General features: G+C 33.1%; 1 protein-coding gene across 2 annotated transcripts in view; it reads right to left on the minus strand.

Moving 5' to 3' along the window:
- Positions 1-18,307, minus strand: part of LOC124357733 (CLK4-associating serine/arginine rich protein) — a 59,502-nt gene extending 41,195 nt beyond the window's left edge. The window contains exons 1-3 of one of the 2 annotated variants that reach the window (XM_046809747.1): positions 18,091-18,307; positions 5,816-5,924; positions 3,252-3,349 (exon numbers count right to left, since the gene is read on the minus strand). In XM_046809747.1, the coding sequence (XP_046665703.1) occupies positions 3,252-3,349; positions 5,816-5,917 (200 nt within the window). In that variant the 5' untranslated portion in view covers positions 5,918-5,924; positions 18,091-18,307. Of the gene's footprint in view, positions 1-3,251; positions 3,350-5,815; positions 5,925-17,826 lie in introns of both variants that reach the window. The other variant, XM_046809746.1, reaches the window with a different exon arrangement.
- Between the last annotated feature and the right edge of the window lie 7,252 nt (positions 18,308-25,559).

Below are 25,559 nucleotides of genomic sequence, written 5' to 3' on the forward strand. Positions count from 1 at the left end.
CTGCTGCGGGACTATTTTTTCAGATCGCGCCATATTTTCGCAAGCTTTTACAAAAACCTTTTTTTCTCGGGCTGTAGACACTTTATCAACACAATTGTTTTATTGAATTACAAAAAGAAAAATTAAATGCAATAACACTCCCGAAAATAACCTCACTCTAACCAAACAAAGATACATATACCCAACACGTTGCTGCACATTTCACAATAACCTACATTATAAATGTAAGTTATACACACTCCTACGTGATTCTAAAGTTACAACACTGATTGGGATAACTATAAAATGTAGCTTGCCATTATATTATTCAACAAAATAATATTAAAAACACAAGACAACAATCACAGAACACATTGCATAGCAACAAGTTGCACCGGCGCGAACGAACTGAGTACGCACAATGTCAAGGTCAGATGCTCAGTTTTGTAAACAATACAGCTGTCTCTGTCGCACTCATTTTCGACTGCAAACAGCTGCAAAAGATCGACCAACTCATAGACAACGTATTCCATATAGCCCGAGTCCGATATAGTTCACCAAAATAACGACAGGTTTCACCACATGACGGAATGTCGTCATGACGTTAAATACACGTCAAACCGCAGCTGACTACACTTTTGGGATGACGTTTTATACACGTCAAACCAGCTTGAAGGGTTAAGCTTCAGGTCGATTCAATTGGCAAAGTTGCCAAGTTTCAGAAAAACTGAAATATCATTGAACCCCATCTTTTTACCACACCCTGTACACAAGAATGTGTCAAGTGATATTAAAAACTTCGCCATTTAATAGGCTTTAAAATGGTATGCCATATGACCATAGTTAAGTATTCGGTTACCTACTTTTATCGGTTTGAATATTAAAAAACATGCAAGCTACAAAAAGATTAAAACAATTTAATAACAACTGTACTTAATTTTTATGTTTTATAAAACTGCCTCATAAAACGAGGAATTGAAGATTACAAAAAATTAAAGCAGTTTAAAATAATTTCTGGATGCTAGTTATGGATTAATGGTCACATCCTTTATCAATGTTTTAATTCCTTATCTTATCACTTTCACCAGTATTGTACATTCATTCCTTATCTTGTTTTTAAGACCAGTTTCCACATGAATTACTTCTACCTCCAATAAACTATTTTTCTGCTCAATTTAGTCAAGTGTAGGCTGCCATGGATTTCACTACTCGAGAATACGCTGATATGCACTTTATTATTGATGGAAATGCGCATGCTGCCCAAAGAGAGTATCAAGCTCGCTACCCTGATCGCCGACTTCCCAGTCATTCTGTGTTCTCAAGACTCCATCAACGACTGTACAACGTAATGAGAATGGTACTTCCAGCAACTCGCATAACAGCCAAATTCTGTGACTTCAATTGACGCCATCTTTACAAACCTGGAGCCCAAAAAAGTGACCGTATATGTCTCATACACTGGAATATGAGATCATACAAGACAAATATGGGTTGTACTACCCAAAAGGTAAATTTAAAGGAAAACATTTTAGTGTAATCTAGTTTATATTAGTATTATAGTGCATGCTTACTATGTTTATGACTATGTCTATTATACAATTTTGTATTTAATGACAATAAAGCTTCTTGACTCTTGATTCTAAAATTCATGAAAGCTGCCCAGTGAAGTCTTTCCTCCCAAGCTCCATACCGAGAAAACCAGAAATCATAGCTCAAATCCAATGGCACAATCGAATGATAAAATTAAATTTCCGACAAGAAAGGTCCAGTCACGGTTAAGGCACAAAATACCCTCAAAGTCAAAACTTTTGTTAAATCCGTAAAATTCAATAAAAAAGGTCTTCTTTAAACTCCCAGATTCTTGATCTAATCCTCGAACTTAACCTATCCCCGAATTCCGCTTAGAAATTTATTAACATCCCAATTAGGGGCCTGGGGGCATAGCCCCAAGCGAACCGAAGGCGAGTATGTGTATATACGGATATATGTATCCTTACATTGGTTATTTGGATGTATATATCGGTATTTATCTTAATTATTTTTGCAATTTTTATACTGTGTCGAGTTGTTTCTTAAGTCCGATAAAATGTTTAACAAGGTATTTATGTATTATTAGTACCTGTATGTCTATGGTTGTATTCTTGGGGTATTGTTGGGAGTTGCTGGCACATTGCACATTATAATAAACCGTAACCACCTCTACACAGCAATATACTAAAGAGGTGGATATCCACTATGTACGAGTAACATTATATTACTTTGTCATAGAACATCGTTCTGTATGAACGTGTGTTGTGTTTTAGAACCTTACGTATGATTGTTAATTATGTATGTTCATTTTGGAAATAAAGTATTTATTTATGTATTTATTACTCCTTTCAACACTGACTATGGTCCAGACTTTGATCAACTGGACGTGGTATGTTGAGACTTTCCATAAAACTGTGTGTGAAGTCCACATAAGTTATATAAAAAACAGCCTACTTGATGAAATTTACTACACATGCATGTTAATAATTATATTTTTCAAAATATATCATATAGAATAAGTGTAAGACTTGTTTTCTTTGTGGAGTTATAACAATGTAATATTGAATTGAACTTAAATTAGATTACATACAAGAAACTTAAATTCCTCTTAAGCTTAAGTAAACAACAATCAAGATGCTCCTATACTGACAATACTGTATAATGTAGCGATCAACAGACATTTGGGAAGTCCTTTTTTGTGTATTTATTATATTCTCAGCTCAAAACAAGTGCATTTGAACCAACAAAAAAATTTTAATTGCAATCCAGTTGTATCTCAATTTTTAAATTTTGTTATTTTACAATCAAGTTTATTGTTGTAAATTTTAGTAAACATTATATTAAATAAAATTGTTTTCATGTAATAAAATGTATTACTGTAAAAATATGTATTTTCGTTGTGTGTGCCTAATTCAACTTCTTTTAAGTATTTTGGAATTTATATACTCCTTTCTAATACAACACACACAGTAAGATGAATTTTTTTTTTTTTAATATCAAACTGTTTAAAGAGTCAAAAGCACTTATTTTAGGCTACTGATGCATCATTATTTCTTGAAAGGTCCTGAAAAATATAGTATATATTCATATAATAATTGAATCGTCAGCAATAAGTAACAGTTCCACAATATGTGGAAATATCGTACCAGTAAGGCAGCAATGAAAACAGCAATCAAGGATCAGGTAATGTGAAACACAAGCTTCACCTGATTAGAGTGAACATTAACAATCTAAACACTCACATGTTGGCAGGACTGTCACCAGCTATCGCTACCGCAGGGTCCAAGTGGATCTTGCATGGACGACCGTGAATTTGGATGAACTGAGTAGGTTCTGCTTTCTAAACAGAAATCAAATATCATCATTCTTAACGTAATTATTAGATCCACATATTTAAATTGCTGTTTTATTTATTATGTGTATTTTACATTTTTTAATTTACTTTTCTCTGGCATTGTTTAAGAAACACATGTCAATGACAAAAATTATTGAATATATGGGCCCTTAATGTAATTTTTAGATTTTATTGCATCATTCTCTCTTGTAAGGCATTATATTTATTGTTGTTTGGTTTTAACCCATATTTTAAGTATTTTAATTTAGTTTAGTCTTTTAAGTTTCATGACAAATTACCTGTTTGATGTTTAAATGTAATGTGATGCTCGATTAGGCTCAAATAATCCTTAATCCATGAGAAATCAAATTATGACTGCTAAGCTTAGATATGGTAAATAAGTAAGCTAGTTTTCTGGTGAATAGGATTACAATATTAATTAAATAAAAATGAGAAAAGACCTGCTAACAAAAGAATTACCTAAAAAGGGAGAATATCTCTACAGGGTGGTTTGTTATGCCCCCAGATAGCTTTTGAATAAAATTATAGCTAGCTTAGATAGTTGGCTCTTGAGTAAAGCGTTTACCTCTCAGGTTCGCTCTTAATTAGGGTGATCAGCCCTCAGGTAGGGAAGGTCTGAGCATGCGCGTTAGTTAGGTAAATGTTTCTTAGTCTGCTCAATACAATAATACTTTTTTATGGTTATTGTGAGATATGATTCGGTAAGTTTTTAGTTAAAATTACAATTTATGTTAGGTTTATTGGTAAGATACTAAGGAATATTTTACCCTTTTCAGGAATTAAAAACATTTTTAGGTGTTTCTTAACTTTTCAAATTAATAATAATATTCTTTTCACACTTTAAGGGTGCGCTCTACCACTCTGAAAAGCTGATGTAAGGGTTTATAATCTGCTAGGTAAAAAATGTTACTTAAAATATTACTAATAAATAATAAATAAATTGCTATGTTACTGTGAAAATACCAGACACCACTTAAAAATCATTTATTTATTTTCAACAGCATCCCATTAATTACAATATAATCTAATAATACTATAAATGCAAAGTACTTTTTTTTTTGTTTACACATGTAAACTATTCAATCGATTATACTGAAATTTTGATAGACCAATTCTTATTTCGAAAATTCTTCTAGGCTACCGCCCACTGGTTTCTAAAGCAGTTAAAAATCCCATCTTGGTCTCTGAAGTTGCGAAACATTAATTGAAAGAGCTTCTTAAAGGTAATTAACTGTTCTGTATAAACATTGTATAATGACAGCAAGATCATGAGTTTAATTACTTTATAACTACTATTTTAAATTTGTTTACATTTATAGAGTGAACGCACAACAAAAGTAACAACACTCCTAATTTCAACATCGTGGCAACCAGGCTAACCAATTAATTTATTGGAATATTTATATACACTACATGAGACATTAAAGACAATTTTTATGACAAAATCGACAAGGGAACATCGCATCCATTCCTCACTGATAAGGAATACAATACTGATTAGGTATATAAACTGTGATATAATTCCTAGACTAGACCGAGGAAATAGTATGATACAGTGAACTTGGTTTGGGAAGCAAGAACTTGTACTTTACTGCATCATGTATCATCTTTAAATACGGATGACAACTGTCATATGTACGTATTAAAATGTGTTAGTATTATTAATGTTGACTTTAGTTTTTAATTTTCAATAACAATATCTACATCCATACAAAAAAGAAAACTCTAATGTTTTGAATCCAATTTTATTACAAAATTATATATAGGTCTATGTATTTTTTTCCCGGGCCAAAATAGCAAACTTCAATTTGCATTGTAAATATAATTAATTAGAATTAGAAGTGCAAAACCTGAAATAAAAATTACTTGCACTTAAACTCTGGTCCACTAAATCGTGAACACTGAAAAATGGGTACATGACACATGATATATGACTAATTTCACTTTAAAAAAAAAATTAGGACCCTATTGTTAATACATCACGTGTGCTTTCACTAGAAAGCTATAAACTTCGACTTTGGAACTTCTCTAAATTGGTATAAAATAGTTGTGTTTTTGAAATCGTACAAGCTTTTCAATCAAATACACAGAACGTTGCATAGAAATTGCAAACGAAGCCGCGGGTATGTGCTAGTAACAAGACAAGCTAAAAACTGACAAAAAGATAGATATTATAAATAGTAACACACAAACGAATAACTGTATAAAAAATAAATAGCAGAATGATGGGTAACAAATAACAGTTAGATAAGAAATCCCTATCGGGTTTAAAAAAGATTACATATTGACTTAAGTAATATGCTATTAAATTCATACTGTTCTAATATTTAAATTAAATTTAAAATAAATTCATTTATACATGATCAATTTAAACAAAGATGCAACACTAATTATTTTACATAATGAAATATACATAGGTACTATTAACTGAAACAAACTAATATTACATACAATTTTTTCATAATAGTCCTTTCTTCTTTCAGCTCGTCTTTTATAATCAACCAGCATTCCACGAATCTTTCGTTCTTGTTTGCGTGCTTCTTGCCACATCATCTTGAATCTAAAATAAAAAAGTCCATTACTTTATCCCAGTGTTATTTATGACAAAATTCCTATCAGTATCAATAAAATTATTCTGGAGCTAGGCAAGTTCTTAAAAATTAATTCTATGTGTCAGGAGTACACGAAGGGTTCTAGAGATCAAAGGCTTCTGTCAATGAAGAGGTTGCCTATTAATTACATTTAAACACTCCCAGTTGGTATAAACTATTTTGATATTATATAAAAAAGTTATTCTGTATTCACAAAACATTCTAAAAGCTTCATCTGATAGTGTAGATAAAAAGAAAATAAATTAGAACAATCTCTTTTATGCAAAACTCAACTCGTTAATATAAGAGAAAACATACATCCGAAGGAAACAGGATTTTTCCGGATATTTGCCATCGTTCAGTGAAACAAGAAATCAGTAACACTACGTTTCGAGATCTGCAATCTGATCTCTTCTTCAGATAAAGAACTAACCTAATACATAATTACAAAATAGGTTAAAATAAACAAATCTTACCAAAGCGTTGTGGCACGCCTAAGTCAGGAATCACAACCTACATGTTGTTTGTCAACTTCACTAACTCTATAAACATGCACTTAATAAAAAACTATACAAAACACTAATCATTAAAACTTAACTATGGAATACAGGTCACAATACGTCTCCATTCGTCTACTAACCACCTACGACTGACCAGAGGGACTAGCCAATGGTAATCGTCACGGCAGACTAAAATAAGATGGCGGAAATAAAAATGAAGGAGGACAGGAATGGGCCCTTTCGTTATTATTGGTTCATGCGAGATGAACTTCTTAAAACCATATTCACTGAACGATGGCAAATGTCCGGAAAAATCCTGTTTCCTTCACAATCCTTCCATCGTCAAAAATAACCTTCAAACAAAGAACATACATCTGTTTTATTATCCATTTTTAACAAACTTTACTGCTTACACAAAGTCTACTGTTGATGCTTTAAATAATATTATATACCGGTAAATAAAGAAATTTACATAAAAACACACACAGTTCTGATGAAAACTCCTGGTCTGCGGTCTCAAGTATGATAGAGAAAGTCGGATTGATACTTAACTAGTGACAACTGTGCAGTGATGCCAACTGATTGATCCCTGACAGATGTCTGACTTAAGCACACAGAGACGATCAAGACGCATTGCATCATCTACTAGTTGCCTGTTTTTGTTAACTTGGTGCACAAGACACTAGATTATTGGACGTAATTATGTCTTATTTATGTTCTTACAATTTTAAGAATTAATTTATGTACTATCTAAGTTTTTTTCTTCCAAATTTACCCAGATTTCCTTGAGTTACCTCAAATTGCCTGCCAGCAATGATGGTGTGATCAGACAACCTGCACCCGTGGGTAGTAGGTGGTTTATGAAATCTGAGTATGCTGTTGGATATCGCACATTTGTAGGTTTAGTGCAGTTAATTGGTCTTTTAGTTCCTTGTTAATAATTAGATCTCAGTTACACAGTTAGTTAAACAGCTTGTATCAATGGTAAAGGTTCAAATAATGGTAATTCGAACGTGTTTCTTTAATAACAGTGCATTGTTTAACTTGCTCACAATGCATACATAGTGTTTTATAAGTATATTTGTGAAAAATATCTGTGATTGTCCTCTTTAAATCCAGGTTAATGCAATATGTGATTGATTTTGTTAACTATAAAACAGATATTATGTAAAGTTACGATTTATAGTTAGGTTTTTCTTTGTAGTGGATATACTAAGTTAGACAATTATAGTATCTGAAAAATTAAAACTATTGGTAAATTTTTGATAAAAATTGTACCAAAGTAACAATTTTAGCATATTTATAGCATTTCTAACTGTGAATTAATGTAATTCTGAGCAATTATTGAGTCAACTTTCATATTTTAGTATGAAAATTAGGTAGTCCTTAGAAAGTAAAACATGAAAGTGTCAAAAAGTGATCACCAAGTGATAACATTGTCATTGTCAACATTGCCACTTCTTATCTCATCCGACCTGAAGAAAGGTAGAAGTGTCACGGAATCAGAGCTTGATTATTTTATAATATCTTGAGGAATGTTTTCTTCCTGCCTGCAGAGCGGGGTGTCTAAAGAGTGTGTGTAGGTGTGCCCTCGAAACCTACACTGATTGCTAGGTGAATTTATAATCAGTACTTTCTTATGATCACAAATCACAAAATGTCCTGGCCATTATGCACGCTCTGGTGACCTCACATTTCAGACAGAAAAAAATCTCTAGATAGTAGACCTACCTAAATTTAGTACTCTCTGATTAAATGGAGACCACTCATTTGGAGCAATGTAGTTGTCATGGTTGAGGAATTTACTACAAAACTATAAAAGGTGTAGAATATATTTTATCTTTACTTTCAGGATAGCTATCAAGATCCATTATGGCTGGCTGACTGTATGTACCAATTCGGTCAAGGTCAAACTCAGCTCATTAGTACTTGGTCCTACCATATGATTTATCTTGATACTTTTGGCTGTCTTAAGCATTCGAAATCATTACTATATCTAGGGATGCTTTTAGTTCATCGCCATCAGCGTGAGTCAGCACCCTGCCACAAGCCGTGTTTATAGCTGGACGCATTACTGTCAACATTCCTAGTACCTCTTACAAGGCCTTTTTTTAAACATTTTCAGTTTTTCCAAAACTTATAACAACCACAGTTTTCTCTGAATCCACAACTCCATTTAATCCTAAAAAGTACACCAAATTCAAGCTCAGACCATTTTAGTGTTCCAATCTCAATGGGTATTGCATTAAATACGGTGAGGATAAATGTATATTTATTCATTTATAACATGTAGACCTATATTATACTCGCATTTATGCACAGGATTGATTTGACCCTGTCTCACGTGCCAGTCATAATCCGTGGACTTCTTATAGCTCGGCAATCTCAACGATGGCCTTCTGACACTAATTAGTTCAGTAGTAAATTTATAGCATTTTGAATTCATCATTAAGATTTTTTTGTCATTAATTTATTTATTGTACATAGTTGTTTGTATATTACATTATTATTCTATTTATTGTTATATTATATATTATAATTACAAAACTTATCAAAGTACATTGGGCATTCTTTTTACAATTTAGTGTTGTATATATATATATATATATATATATATATATATATATATATATATATGTATATGTATACACATACAACACTAGCACAAATATATATATATATATATATATATATATATATATATATATTGTAAATCCATTATTTATTTTTCTTTTGCGCTAACTTGTTCTTGGTGTTTCTCTACATTTTAAAGTAATATGTTGTACATAGTTTGTTAGCACTCCTTGTTATATTACAAGTTTGATATTTATCATGATTATTAATAAATTATTTTATAGTTCATGTATAACTGTTTCTAAGTAATATTATAATATTGATGCAAGTTGTTATCTTGATAATTAATGTACAACCAGTATTTATGAATTTGTAGTCAATTGTTGGGGTTTATGTTTCTGTTTTGAACTGTATATGAATAAGCAATGTCTCTGTGTTATACAGGTACGTATGTTATACTATGCATATAAACATTTTGTTAGTAAATGATGTATATAGTATAATTTTTGTTCAACGTCGTAAAAGTGCCGAACATTTTTTTTTTAGTTTATTGGCAGTAAAATAATGTGCTTTTAAACTAATATGTTTTCTTTCAGCACAGCGTGGGAGATGGCTCTAGCAATAGCTAGCACCTATCATACCCGTTATTGTAGTTTCGCAATGCCTCACGAAGTATTACCGTGACTGATTGGGCCGCACTTTCCCTAAACCACCACTGTCCTAGCCTCTGACAGCATGAACTCTAACAAACTAAAAAGACATTTTGACATTAAACATGGAAATATCACAAACAAACCTAGGATTTTTTAACAAAAACTTAACAGTGTTAAATCTACATACAAATGTTTTTCAACATTACAAGTGTACCTTCAAATGCTTTGTTTGCATCTTATCTGGTTTCTCACAAAATCGCTCATATATGAACAAAATCACACACTATTGGAGAAGATCTGATATTACCAGCAGCAACTAATATGGCTTCAACTATGTATGGTGAATCCATGGGTAAACAGTTGAAGGCCATACCAATATCAAATGATACTGTATCAAGACATGAATCGGTAAATGTTAAAAGGGCGGAAGTCAATATTTTTGACATATTCGTTTTATGACGGAATAATGTTGTGATTATATAGCCGCACCAATTCGTGTTAAACAGGGCATCTAAAATAAATTTACTATAGTAACCATGGCAACATGAATTCTTTGTTTTTTGTTTTAAAGGGCTGAAGTCCGGACTTTCCGCCTTTTTAACAAAGATTGGTTGACTAGCAGCTGAGTGGACAAACAACATAACCTCAATTTGCTGCTATAGTTTCTGAATCAGTGGGTGTACCGTTTTGGCTATTACATAACTCATTAAAATATCAGTAGTATTAATTATAATTTAATGTTAATTTTTTGGCGGGAAGTAGTGGTAGTGACGAGGATGTCAATGTAGAAAGAAGAGAAAGCAAAATCCTCAGAACTACAAAACAAATCAAATTAAAAGTGCAAGGTTATCTGGCCAAGCCTATGAAAGTTTTAGTGGCAAGAAAGTAGAAGAGAAAAAGGTTGGAAACCCTTGTAGGTAAGTAATGATTTAATTATTATTACTGTTTTCAATTGGCTAATAAGAACAGAATTAATTTAGGCTAAGCTACTAACAATATTATATTGCATATACTTGGAGGGTGGTTTATAAAGTTTAGGCCTAGGCATATTACTAAGCAGTGAAACCTAGCCCCTCCATTGATTCAAGGTTTAAGTGACCAGTATTCCCGTTTTATATGGTTCTAACGTTAGCCTCTTGTGATATAAAAAAAAAAATTAAATTAAGGCCATTACTTTCTAGTAAAAAACCTGTTAAATTGTAAAAACCTAACCTAGTAAATAGGCTGTTTATTAACAGAATCTACTCTAATGTAATGTGGGTTGATCTGAAAAGTTCATTTTGTTAGTTTTATTTTCACACATTTAGCTAATAATTTGGTTTAAAAACAGTTAATTTTGGTGGTTGTTTTTTATGTTGCAGATGTTCAGCAAAATGTTTTTGAGCACATTGGGCCAGAAAACATCCAGGATACTTTTTCACCGATTTTACTCTGCCTACAAGACAAAAGATGAACAGGACCTTTTTTTACATGGCCTGATTGATGTTGGAGACGTTTTGTAACCAGAGAAGACCTGGATCACGCGACATCAAAGGGAAGGAGCGCGAAGAAAATGCAAACATTCGCCCTAAAAAAAAGGCAGGTGGCAACAGCAACATCTTCCGTTACCATATTTCTTGTTGGAGACAGGGAGAGTAAAGGTATGCGCAGCACCCTTTATTTCAATTTTGCCATTTCAGAAAAGAGAGTAAGACGAATAAGGCAGCTAAAGACCAGTAGTAGTAAGCCAGTTAGGGACCTTAGAGGGGCACATACCAGCAATACTTTGGCTCCAGAAGTTTATCAGGAAATTGACAAGCACATAAGATCATACCCAACTAAGATAACCCATTATTCTGGGAAAGTGAAACAGTTTCTTAGTGAGAAACTGAATGTAAAACAAATGCACCAAATATTTTTGGAAGAACACCCTGAAGTAAAGGTTTCGTACCAAGCATACTGGAACTATTTCAATACCAATTTTAACTTAAGTTTTGGCCAGCCTCAGGTTGACACTTGCTGTACGTGTGAGGAGTTGAGCATTAAAATAAAGTCGCCCCATTTAAATGACGTTGCCAAGCGAGTAGCTGTGGCTGAAAAAAATTGTACATAAAAGGAGAGCAAACAAGTTTACAACCGCATTGAACAAGATGTTACTGACGCAAAGAATAAAATGAACAGTAATGTATTATCATTGGCAATTGACTACATGCAAAACATTTCATTACCCCAAATACCGGTTCAAGAAACTGTTTTATATGCGACAACTTACCGTAAGTTTGTTTCTGCGTCCATGATGTTAAGAAGAATGTTGCCACCATCTACCTGTACCATGAAGGAGAAGCACGAAAATCACCTAATGAAAAGGTGTTCATTCATTTTACACTACCTCTCCTCTGTGCCTGAAAGTGACTATGATGAGCTGAATCTGTATGCAGACAACTGCGGAGGACAAAACAAGAACCATTGTTTTTGCAAACTGTTTCTAGCACTCACCGACTTAAAACGATTTAAAAAAATAAATCAGTTCTTTCCTATTAGGGGCCATAGTTTCCTCCCATGTGATAGGGACTTCTCCATCATCAAACGGGAGCTAAAGAAACATGACAGAATCTATAGTGTTCATGAAATCACTGAGATAATCATCAAAAGCAGCAAAAGCCAGAAGTTCATAGTGGTTGAAGTAGACAGCTCTAAAATGGTTTACAATGTTAAAGATTGGTGGCCAACCTTTTACAAACGGAACATTGCATCAGAAGAAAACCAAAAGGAAAGCGCAAAGAAAAAAGAATCTTTTTCGGAATAAGTAAGTCCCACCACTTTGAGTACAACTCCGATCAACAAGGCGTCTGTAGAGCAAGACAGGAAATCGATGGGAATCCTTACTCATACGTTCAAAATGAGTATGATCACATGTGGCAACAATGAGCTGCATCTTCCAGACCAAATAGCTTATCCAACAGGGAAGGTCTCTATTAAAAGTGCAAAACTAAATGACTTGAGGAGGTGTTTACAATACATTCCCAACGAACACGCTCAGTTTTATAAAGAAATTCTCGAATGGCCTCAAGACAACATTTCCTGGTGTAGTCGAAATAGTTGATGAGACAGACTAAGTATCTCTTGGATGTAAATATGTATAATATATTAATAAACTTGTTATTTTAATAATTTTTCTTTATTTCCCCGTCTAATCAATGCAAGGAGCAATAAAACTGAGGTTGGTTTGAGATAAATGTTAAAAGGGCGGAAGTCTACCAGTTTTAAGTGCTTTTATCCGTCACATAAAATTTTATAATTCTTTTTATACATTAATTTTGTGTTTCTACATACATGTATGACTAAAAAAATACCACATGTATTATTAAATATTGAATATTTTTAGAACCTACACAGTTTTTTTTGATTTCCCGAAAGTTTACTCAAACTGACTTCCGCCCTTTTAACATTTACCGATTCACATATACCTGACATTTCGGGTCTTCACATGCAATTATTGGAAAAGGTGAAAAATTCCCATTTTGCCATACAAGATGATGAAGCTACTGATCTTCATAGAGTTCCTCATTTAATATGCGATGCGGGAAGAGTTGTTTTTGTGTGAGACGTTTTCAGTTGATACCACTGGTAAAACCATTTTCCAAGTGATTGATAATGAGACCATTTTTGAAGGATAATGAGATGTCTTGGATCAAATGAGCAGGAATTTGCATACATGGAGCTCGGGCTATGTACAGTAGCGTAGCCAGAAATTTCTTTCAGGGGGGGGGGTCCGAAACCGGGGATCTGGGGGACGTTTTGTGTGTTATTTGCCAATGAGTTCACTGGTGAAAGGTAAATACCAAAAATATGGAGCTTTAGTAACTACGCCTTATAGAAAGTGGAAAGATGTAATAGGCAAATTCAACTCTCACAGCAACTCTAGTACCACAAATTTTCTTGTATAGCTACAGAAACTTTACGAAGTTCGATTCTGGCCGAGTAGAAGGCACCAATGTGATGTTGCATTCACTGGATAAGAAAGAAGAAGAACAAAACAGAGCTTCACTCAAGTGTATTGGTATAACACAACTATATTCTGTGGAGAAAATGAAATACCCCTTCGGTGACATTGGGCCACTGACGGCAGAAAAGGAGGGCAATTTTCTAGCGTTGCTCGGGTACAGATCAATCTAACGGTCGGAAAATGCACCGGAAAAACTCTACTGATTAGAAGTTCGGCTGTTTGGATTTCAGTGATTGAGGTATTTATGAATGAGTTATAATGACGATTTTTTGTATCATTACACTGTAGACGAGTACATAATTATCGGAAAAAAATCACTTTCGGTCGGAAATAAAATACACATGAAAAACTCTTAATGATTAGAACTTAAACTACTTCGGACATCAGTTACTGAGGTAAACGTAGTATTTTTTATTGAGTTAGGGCGACGATTTTTTGTTATCATTAAACTGTACTCGACTAACTATATAATTATCGAGAAAAAAAAATCACTTCCGGTCGGTAAATACCGAAGAAAAGCTCTCAACAGATTCAAGTTTTGACGATTTTGGATTTCACTGGTTGAGTGGTTCAGGTAAAAGTAGTACTTATAATTAATTATGTTACGACATTGATTTTAGGTATTAATTCAACGCCGACTAATAAATATATAATTATCGAGAATAAAAAAAAAAAAATAATCACTTCCGATCGGAATATACTAAGGAAAATTATATAATACCTCAGTCAGTGAAATCCAAGTAGTCGGAACTTCTTATCAGTAGAGTTTTTCCGGTGTATTATCCGACCGGAAGTGATTTTTTTCAATTTTTCTTCGATAATTATATAGTTATTAGTCGGCGTTCAGTTGATACCTAAAATCAATGTTCTAACATAATTCTAAGTACCACTTTTATCTCAACGACTCAACCAGTGAAATCCAAAATCGTCAAAACTTGAATCTGTAGAGAGCTTTTCTTTGGTATTTACCGACCAGAAGTGATTTTTTTTCTCGATAATTATATAGGTACAGTGTACAGTTTAATGATAACAAAAATCGTCGTCCTAACTCAACCGAAAACACCACGTTTACCTCAATCACTGAAGTCCAAATTAGTTGAAGTTCTAATCAGTAGAGTTTTTCAAGTGTATTTTCTGACCAAAAGTGATTTTTTTTTTTTATTTTGTTTGATAATTATATACACGTCTACAGTTTAATGACACCTAAAGTCAACATCGTAACTTAATTCTAAGCGGTCATTTTACGTCCCCAAGACGAATTTGAACGAAGTGGTCGTTAATTTAAACTGTTCGCCATGTTACTTTGCGACGTCACGTGACCGCGCCCTATAGAAATACCGTGATTATACTACACTATCCGAAAGGCAGAGCCCAAAAGTATCGTTTGATACTTTATGATTTAAACGAAAGGACAATTATATTTTTAACAACGGTCACTTTAATCAATTAAATTAATCAATTTAATGTTTGTAGACAAGAGTAATGATAACTCTCCTTTTTTCTCCTGCTCCATGCTTCATTTTTTAATGTCATAAAATTTCGGGGGGGGGGGTCCGGACCCCCTGGACCTCCCCATTCGCTACGCCACTGGCTATGTAAGGAGTATACATTGGACTTTGAAGGTTGATCAAAAGGGTAATTCCAGAATCATAATCCATAGAGGCTTTAGCAAATAAGGCATGACTCCGGAACTTGATGAAATTTTATATGTTGTCTTTAATTAAAACAGTGAATATCATAAAAGGCTGGCCTTTTAAAGTCTCGAGTGTTTAAGATTCTCTGTGAAGATATGGGCTCAGAACACACACACCTTTCCTATTTAATACTAAAGCTCACTGGTTAACGAGAGGAAAGGCTTTGACCAGAATATTTGACCTCAGACATGAAGTCCTCACATTTTTGCTTGACAATAACTACCAGAACTCAACATTTTTCACCGACTCATTTTTTTGCTGTGGTTAGCATACATGGCAGATATCTTTAACAAAATGAATGTACTGAACAAATCTTTACATAAAAAAGATGCAAATCTTTTGCAATGGACTGAAAAAGGTAAAAAGCTTCATGTAAAGAAGCTAGGTTTGTACGAGGGCGGTCTAAAAAGTGACAATTTGGAGTTATTTCCTAATCTTAAAATTATGATTGAATAGATCTCCAAACTATTCCAACCAATGCAAAGAAATGCTTTCTTAAACACTTAAAAATCGCCAAATCTTGTTTGAAAAATATTTTGAAGAGAATTTGGATCTTCTTTCACATCCTTCTGAAATGGTGTACAAAAGGAACACCCATTTATTAGTGAAAAGGCATTGAAATGCTCACTCTATTGGCTACTACTAATTCTTGTGAAACTGGGTTTTCTGCTCTAGCTGCCATAAAGAGTAAATATTGTTCAAGACTGGATTTTACCAAGTAACTCAGAGTAGTATTATCAGACCTGACACAGTGCTTCGACAATCTATGAGCACAAAGAAAACAAGTACATCCTTTACACTTAAGGTCTTTTTATTATTATTTTGCTTTACAAATAGCAATTATATACGATGCAGCTGCAATAAATAGTGTTTTTTAAAGAACGTATTGTATGATTATGATTAAACCTATTACCCCATACTCTAATTACCCCGGGTACGGTCCAATAAGCGGACCCGGTTTTTTATATCGAAATTGGCAAACGATATTACTTAATCATAACCATCGATATAATCAATCGATACTGATGAATTATTTTTAACAACTTAAATAATCTATATGAACAGCTGTAAACACTTTCAAATAATACAAGGTAATATTTTAAATTTCACGTAACATTGTGTATTAAAATGGCCGTCAATCTTAGGAAGCTTCACGAAATTGCTTTAAAAGACGATAAAATATGTTTTTTATGGCTTCAGGATGTTGGGTTAGTACCTAAGAATCCATTATGTGATATTTGTGGAAAGGTAACAAATGTAACTGTCAGAGGAGCTAACATGGTGGTCTTCAGATGCAAAAAAAGAAGGTAATGGTGGACACAACTTTAATAAAAAAAGGTTTTCGTTCTTTTTCATTTAGTTACAGTTATGAGTTTCCCTGATTTTGGTTATGTTCATTTATTATTTGTTATCATTAAATTCACATTTTAATTTAAACATATGATTGTTATTACTTTTATATCGATTGATAGTCTATGATTCGATATGCGAATATTAGGTATCGATGATTATATTCTATATAAAAAACCGGGTCCGCTTATATTGGACCCTACCCTAGTAGGTCTATGTACAGAATATGCAAAACTTAACTAAATAAAAATTGCCTGTAAAATGTCAAAAGCGACTCACTTATAATATATAGTTTGCTTACATGAAGGGGATCTGGCTTAGCTAGATTATGCAGGTCAGCTTAAAGTAAAAAGTTTTAGAATAACTGATACAGCCTATTGTTGGGTACGATTATTTATATAACATTGAAGTTGGATAATATAAGCTATATCAAATTGTTTGATAATAACGGCTGCAGTATAATACGAGGCCACAACCACAATAGAATGATATTTATGATTATCTAAACTATAGAAACAAAAATGTTGACACGAATTAGGTTATATAAAAACTATCTAAGTTAGGCCTATGTTATGTATCTATAAAATGTAACTAACAAAACAACTTAACATTTAGGCCTATACTAGTCACAATACATACTTCTGAAGATAAACTGAAAATAATTTGACATTCAGCTAAGCTATGTATTGTAATTCGTGGTATAATCAAAGCTATTTCTCTTATTTGGCTATTAATTATTACTATTTATAATATTATACATCGATCATTGCCATATGTAGACATGTAGTCCTACCATTCACAAAAAAAATAAGAAAGTTTTATGCATGATAATTAAGTTATCTGTAGAGATAATTTCTGATAAATATACAGAGTCTCCTGGACAGTATGATATTGATATTAAACATATAGGCTAGGTATCATGATAGCCTAGCCCTAATATGTAATTTTAATAAGATTCTTAATGCATTGAAATCACCCACACAATATGGCCTATCACAAAAAGAAATTCCAACTGCCAAATGGATGGTTGTGAAGTGTTTGTAATAGGCTATCCATAAACACATGCCATGCCTATCATATCAGAAGTCTAAATACAAGTTTATGCCAATACCTACCATGTATTTATTAGATCTAGCTCTGTTGTAATCTAGTTCGGCTTAACCACCAATGGTTAATATTGTAGGATAAATCAACTTTTCTAAACTGCCTATGTTGATAATGAAAAAAATAACATAATTCACAACCAAGCCATAAATTATAGCCTATACATATATTTTTTTACTAATTGATAAGTGATGTCTAAACCTTCACACTGTGAACTTTAACCCGACACGAAATCGCCATATTATAATTGGGGCTACTTGTAGGTTATTTCATACCACTTATAGGAGGATTTAATTTTGTCCACTTATTTTTACCCTTCAATAAATTCTATTAACACATCCAGAATTCTCCACACCAAGTAATTAGTCAAAACATTTAAAAAATCATGAACCGATCACCACAAAACATCTACTCTAGACATTGTTATTCAATTCACGCAATTAAAATAAAATAAGTAACACAGTAATAACACTCAACAGTCAACTCAACTGAGTCAACACTATAATAGTACACTTCTGTTATGTTGGTACAAGAGCTCCTCACGCCTGAGATTTAATGGGGTGATCAACCGAGGCGGAGAGAAAGAGTGGGGATGGAGGGCCCCTCCTGCCAACTACAGATAGCCCGTGTATTAGAATAGTGGAATGGGCAGTCCGCGCGTTCTCGCTCTGTACTCGTCTGAATTTAATTTAGTTCAGTACCTGGCAAACCTATTAAAATGTATCACTGTATTTTCAAACCCCTTTCCGTAGTTTAGTACAGCATACATATATTTAAATTACATTTTCAAAGCTGGATGTTGCAGGATGCAGCACAATTTAATTGCAGGCAATCAATGTGACAAGCCTCTTAAAATGTACCACTGTGTTTTTAGCTTCTACTCTGAATTAAACACATTTCAGTAATTTGATACAACAACATATATATGTATATATATATATATATATATATATATATATATATATATATATATATATATATATATATATATATATATATATATATATATATATATAACATTTTTAAAGCTGGATGCTGCAGGACTCAAGCGCAATTAAATTTATTTCATTAAACCTTGATTTTAAAACGTAATTAATGGCAGGGCAATTACTCTTGTCTACATACAAATAAACCAATACAACGGAGTATCAAAAAGACCCAAAAAGACGTAAGGAAGTCTAATGTAACAAAGTAACCTCGTTACATTCAGTGGCGTAGCTATAAAACAGACAGAGAAATATATTGCTATTGCTATAAGACCAAACAGAGGAGTTATTTTTCCACGAAAAAGAACAAAAAATCCTCGCAGAGAGGCCTCACAGAGGAGGAAAAGTTAGAAATTTGCCTAGACTTAATTAAGCCTTCTGAGTAACAATGGCAGACTTCAATAAATTATATAAATTTGTGTAATTGTAATTGTATCATAAATCTTTATATTCGTAGCATTAGAGATCAGTAGGACTAAATTATTTTCATCATCCGTATTACATAAAATTTCTGTAATATAAGTGTAATATTTCTTACATAAATATAAGTGTTTAAAATTGTAAACCAAAAATATACTCATATATGATCTTAAACTGAATTTGTCAGTTACAGTAATATAATATAATTAGCAAAATTTTGTATTTATTAATGATGTCACGTGCTATGTTAGGTATTTAAGTCAGGTAGTTGTCATTGATTTTGTCACATTTCTATAATTATGTTTTTGGTTGAATATTTACTCGCAAGTTTCTTTATTAATCTTTTTTAATACCCTTAGTTTATTACAGCTATTACATAATTCTTATTACAGATTTTGTAGTGTAATTATTAATTTATTTACTACCAATTAAGGACTCCACGTTATAATATGTTGCTTTTGCCCTATTAATTTGAATATATTCCAATAGCACAAAAAGATTATGACATTTTATTCGTTGTGCACCATCTCACATTTTTGTAAAGTGTCTTTGGAGTTATAAAAAAAGTTCAATATTAATATAATTAATTCGATATAATTTCTATGTTTTGCAGATATGTTCGGATATAAAACGACTCATTAATTCGGATATAAAACGACTCATTAATTCGTAAGATAATAGAAATCAGAACCGTTCCGAACTGAGGTCGCTATCAGCCGCATGTACAGAGTTTGTCAGGAATTTTCGGGATTTATCGGTACTGCTCGGCTCTGTCCCACTCTTTCTCTCCGCCTCGGTTGATCACCCCATTAAATCTCAAAGCGTGAGCAAAACATTTAAAAATCATGAACCGATCACCACAAAACATCTACTCCAGACATCGTTATTCAATTCACGCAATTAAAATAAAATAAGTAACACAGCAATAACACTCAACAGTCAACTGACTGAACTGAGTCAACACTATAATAGTACACTTCTGTTATGTTGGTACTAGTAGGAATCCGTAGAGTACTGTTGTGTTGGTAGAGAAGACTTATTGAGAATGACCCGGGAATGACGTATTTACTATTCAGTGGCATCACAACAATCGATACATAAGTTTCAATTGAGAAGTTCAGAAACTAATCGAATGAAGGAGATAATACCATATACCACTCAATAGTTTGAGATAATAATACATCCAACCGTATGTAATATTATATTCGTAACGGAATTATTGTAGGAAGAATTAATTCAATGCTAATTTTAAGTTAAGTTAATTTCACATTTTGAAGGGTCCTAAGAGATCGTTCAAAAATTGCCGTAGTGGATACAAAAGCACTTCAAATGAGGAGTGAATGCCTTGTAGCACGGAAAAAATATTAGCCTCCTCGAAAAGTGCCACTTTAGTATCCTTCAATTTGTCTACTGCTAAATTCTTCTTTTACCACAGGATTAAACCACAAATCTAATTCTGCAGAGATGTCACCTAACTCACATAACTCAATTAAAGATTGCATTTTCCCCAAATATTTTGAAGTATTTTATGGTGTATAATGTATGAATATGGGATACGGCAAAAGCGGGCGTAGTTTCGTGTGAGAATCTAACATCCAACGATAAAGTTGTTAAGATAAGGGATGATCAATGACCGTCTCCAGTATTCATTCACAGTCTCAGGTGGTGCATTATGTCTGTATATTTGCTTTTGAACGATTCGTGAAACTGTTAACTCAACGCTGACTTTCTCCGCGATATCCTGAGAATTCCCGCCTAAGCCGTAGGGGGTTTGTGGGGACAATCTCCGTAGAAAATTGTCCGTATTTTAAGACGAAAAGCGTACATTTTTACACACATTTCAAAGCAATTAAAGAGGGAAAACAGAAAATCACGTGTTTAGTACATCCCTCGTACGTCTCCATCAAGAGAAACTAGTTTCCCTGGTTACTTGTTAACACCGGCTACCGCCCCCTCCCACAGCCAGCTAACCATGAACTCTAAGCGCGCGCAGCCTGTCTACTGAAACTGTCGCATTCATTCCATCTTCACTTCAGACGAGGAACACGAGCGCAGGAATACAATAAAAGAATTGTGTTGTAAGAGCGAGTCAAGATTATTTTTAGGAGCATTGTTAACAGTTTTAGGTACAAAACATTACAAAAATTGCACCCACCTAATGAAGCAGTGTTTCGATAGCTTCATCTTACCGCACGCCACTGATCAAATCCATATCTTTACTTTGTAAAACTTTTACAACGGGTTCCAAAATCGCAGAACACTTTGCAATCATTACTAAAGCTAAGATAAAAATATATTTAGTAACTGCACAGTACAAATGATAAGCAAATATTTCTGTAGCATAGTTTCCTATGACTGAGAGATGTTCTAACGCATTGATTTTTTTAAGGAAGCTGTCAAAAATGTCTAATGCTCTTGTATTTCTCAGGCCATCTGTACTCATTACAGAGTCTTGATAGATCAGGAGCCGAATTCCTGCGGGCTGGTAACTCACGAAAGAAGGATTTTGTATCCTTGACAGTTGCAATTAATTGTCCGGTAGTTTACTAGCATTATTTACCACAATAGTTAGTTTGTGGTTTGAACTATTGAAAAATAAAGATTTACTGTGCTTTTTCTTCAAAATGGCCTGTAGGCCAGCTTTTTCCATCGTAGAACATCAAGTCCAAATCAACACAGTTATCTGCTGAAACATCCTGATCAACTAAAAACATTTCTGAATTACGATTGTAGAGGCATCTTGAGATGTCAGTTCGACATAGCCTACACATTCCTCTACGATTGTTTCTTAATTCTCACCAGAAAACCGCAATCCGATATAAAGGAGTTCTTTTTTGGTGATATTTGCTATTTCATCATCCATTACAGTGTAAGCTTTTGCTTGTTTACAATCTTCAATAATTCTTTCTTTGACAACTTCATCACATTACCTTATAATCTCATTTTGAATTTTTGATGAAGAGTAGACTACATTTTTTGACAACTATTCAAGTAGGTATCAACTCTTCTCATCATCAGAGTCAAATATCAAATTTAAAAGGTCAAAGAAAATCCCCTAGTCTCCTTCCTTTCCTCTTAGTGGAAAACCATGAGTTCCATAAAATATGACTCAAGAAATAATTGATAGCAGTATTTGTTTATTTTCTTTAATTATCTTCTGGCGACCACTTTATAATACATATACAATTTTAAGTAATGCTTTTGCTGCAGATGTTACGAATGCGAACAATTGGTTGTTTAAATATATCACTTAGTAAACATAAAAAGTTCAAATAAATTACTGATCAACTAGTGGCGCAGGTGACTCAGAGACCCTTCAACAAGATTCCCTTTTCTCTCATTGGCTGCCTCCTGAAGGCTCTTCTGGAACCCACTAGAGGTCTGCGAGTCCACGTGGGGGGGGGGGGAGGATCCGCGGAGCTAGCCTACGAAATGTGAAAAAATATATAGATGCGGTTATAAAACGTTATTTTACGTTTTAAATGAAAAACATTTTCTACTAAGAATAACATTTCACCAAATCAAGTATGAATTGGTAATTAGACAACTACACTAAACGCTAAAAACACGTAACTGTATTGGTCAATCACATTTTACCGCTAGCATATTGGCAGGTTTAGCATGTAGGCTGCAGCTGTGTTCTTGAGGTTACACTATAAGGGTGTCTACGCCATCGGATTGAGGGGAGGGGGAGGAATGAGTCAGAATTCACAGATTAAACAAACAAAGCCGTAAAACAACTAGCCCCTTTTGTACTACTTATTTGTGTGAGCAAATATTTTCTACGATTTGTACCACAAAAAGTGTCAAGAGAAATTGACTGAAGAACTTGAACCAGCCTTGAAGTTAATAATTTTGAAAATTCTTCCCCAAAAATGTGACAATTTTTTATTGGACATTATAAAATTGAAGAAACAAATTCATTCCTTCCATTAATAGTGATAGCTATATGTTCTTTAAGAGAAATAGAAGAAAAACCTATACTTAAGTTTTTAAGGTAGTACACATCCAATAGAGAATGGTCTTCAAGGAGTACGTAAGCTTAGCTCAAGATGTACATTATTATAAAGGGGTTCTTTACCAGATATGAATGCAAAAGGGAAAAACCTGGTATAGTTATAATAGAAAATTCGTATTTTTAGTTTTGGCTTTGGACTTCACTTGATGTACATCTTACATTACAATTTAAAAACAATGTACATCTTGAGCTATGCTTAAATGTTTTTGCCGAACTCCTTGTAAACCATCCTCCATTGGATGTGAAAAGTCACCAACCACCGTAAAAACTATTTCATAAGTTCAGTATACAATTACTAAGATTAACTTTCAGAACTTGAGCCAAGACAAGAATATTAAACCATCTAGAACAGGACCTACATTGTAAATGTTTCAAATTTCAAACCAGCGTAATATTTTAAAGAGGAAACCCTTTGGGGTTGGATTTGCGGCATTGTACTCTACACATAAATACCTTTAATTTTATGTACTACTCAACCCACGCTCTCATTTAAAATTTCCTCCTGACTCCTTGTTGGCCATCCCCCTGACATGACAAAAAATGGTAGTTACTTCAAAAAGTACATTTATAAGTGCAATACTGATGTACCACGTTTTATTGCTTTACCTGTAATCGTTCGGGAATTATGAAGCCCGTGTGGGACCTTTTTTACACCCTGTATAATGTAACAAACCAAATGTTTAATCATAAATGTAAAATCTTAGCAAAATTTATTCATTCAACAAAGTAAATTTTGATCCTTAAAAAATTGAACTTTGTACCTAATATTTTTTAGCCTTTTGGGCAATATTAAGGACATCTGTTTTCCAATTCACTATTTGGAAACATAAATTGTGAGAATTATTAATTTAATAATAAATCACTGCCTCATTAAACTATGTATAATATTATGTATGACCTCTATTCAAGTAATATACATATTACTTTAATTTTACTAAGAACTATCAGTTACCCACGGTTCATACGCAATAACAAGATACATCGTGGGCATATTCCTTTTAAATGACATTTTAAACACAACTGAGTTAGGTCAGTGAAAAATATCCCAATCTTCTGATCCATTCTAAGTGTAAATTTAAAGAGTAGTGTTTTGGGAGAATAAAACTGTTTTTATAATTACCGTGAAATAACTAAAATTTCTCACCAATATTTTATGGTAAACGGTTTTAGTCACAAATAAATTATTTTAGGCCAGTGTGAAAGAATCCTAAAGTCGAAGTTCTTAGTTTTTCAGTTGACAAACTCATGATGTAATACATAATGGGGCTCTATGTCATTTTGAAACAGAAGTTGGTTTTGTGTTGATGCACCGATCAAGAATACATACACGTTAGCAAGTCTGAGAAGCCTATTTTTGACAAAAATTGCATACATATGGCCTTTACGGTTTATTCCTGTCTAAGATATTCTGGTGTCATAATTGAGTTTGTCTAAAAGACATAATTCAGTCAAAAAGCTACTAACATGTATTTTATAACAGTCTAAAAACTTTGTCTTTCATATCTGCATTACACTAATGATCAAGCTCTGTATACTTAAATGTACAGTTAAAAGTATAATTTGACAAAAATGTCCTACTTTATTATCTGTATAACCGCTGTGTTTTATCAGTGCTTACAGAAAAATTTAAAATAAGAAGTGTCATTGCTTACTCTATGCTATCAATAATACAAACATAAAGAAATCCAAAATGGTACTTAAATTAATTAAACATGTGATTGTGTCGTAATATTTTAATTTTTACAAAGAATAGTTTGTTGATTGTCCTCCTCCGTAGGCTAATGGTTATAGTCTCGGCTCTCTAAATGAGAGATCACGGGTTTGAATCCTGGGGAGGGCCAATAATGTATAGACACGAAACAGTGTGTGTACTTTGAAAATAAACCAGTGTACACCAAAGCCAACATAGCTAAGCTGAGGCTAAAAAAATAATTTAAAAAATAGTTGATTACATTTAACTGGCTTTTTCAATTAATAACATGTGTTTGTTGCAATGCATTTCAGTCAATTACAAAAACATTTTATTTACTATCTGCTGATTAAGCTAAAAAGGGAGTTTTCTAGACCAATGAGGCATAGCCCATAGGAATTTCTGAAATAGGAATAGACCCATATGTTACCCAGGGACCCTAAGTATGTCCATATAAAATTACAATACAATCGGTCCAGTAATTCTTATGTAATTGAGTAATCAGGCACCATTAAATTTTTACATACTAGTATATATTAGGTTACCAATACCAAAGATTTTTATTTCCTAAAACTAAAAACGTACCGTTTTTGGGTACTTATAAAGACAGATAAAGGGAACTATTCACTT

This window comes from Homalodisca vitripennis, chromosome 3 (assembly GCF_021130785.1).
Source record: "Homalodisca vitripennis isolate AUS2020 chromosome 3, UT_GWSS_2.1, whole genome shotgun sequence".
Taxonomy (NCBI): Eukaryota; Metazoa; Arthropoda; class Insecta; order Hemiptera; family Cicadellidae; genus Homalodisca; species Homalodisca vitripennis.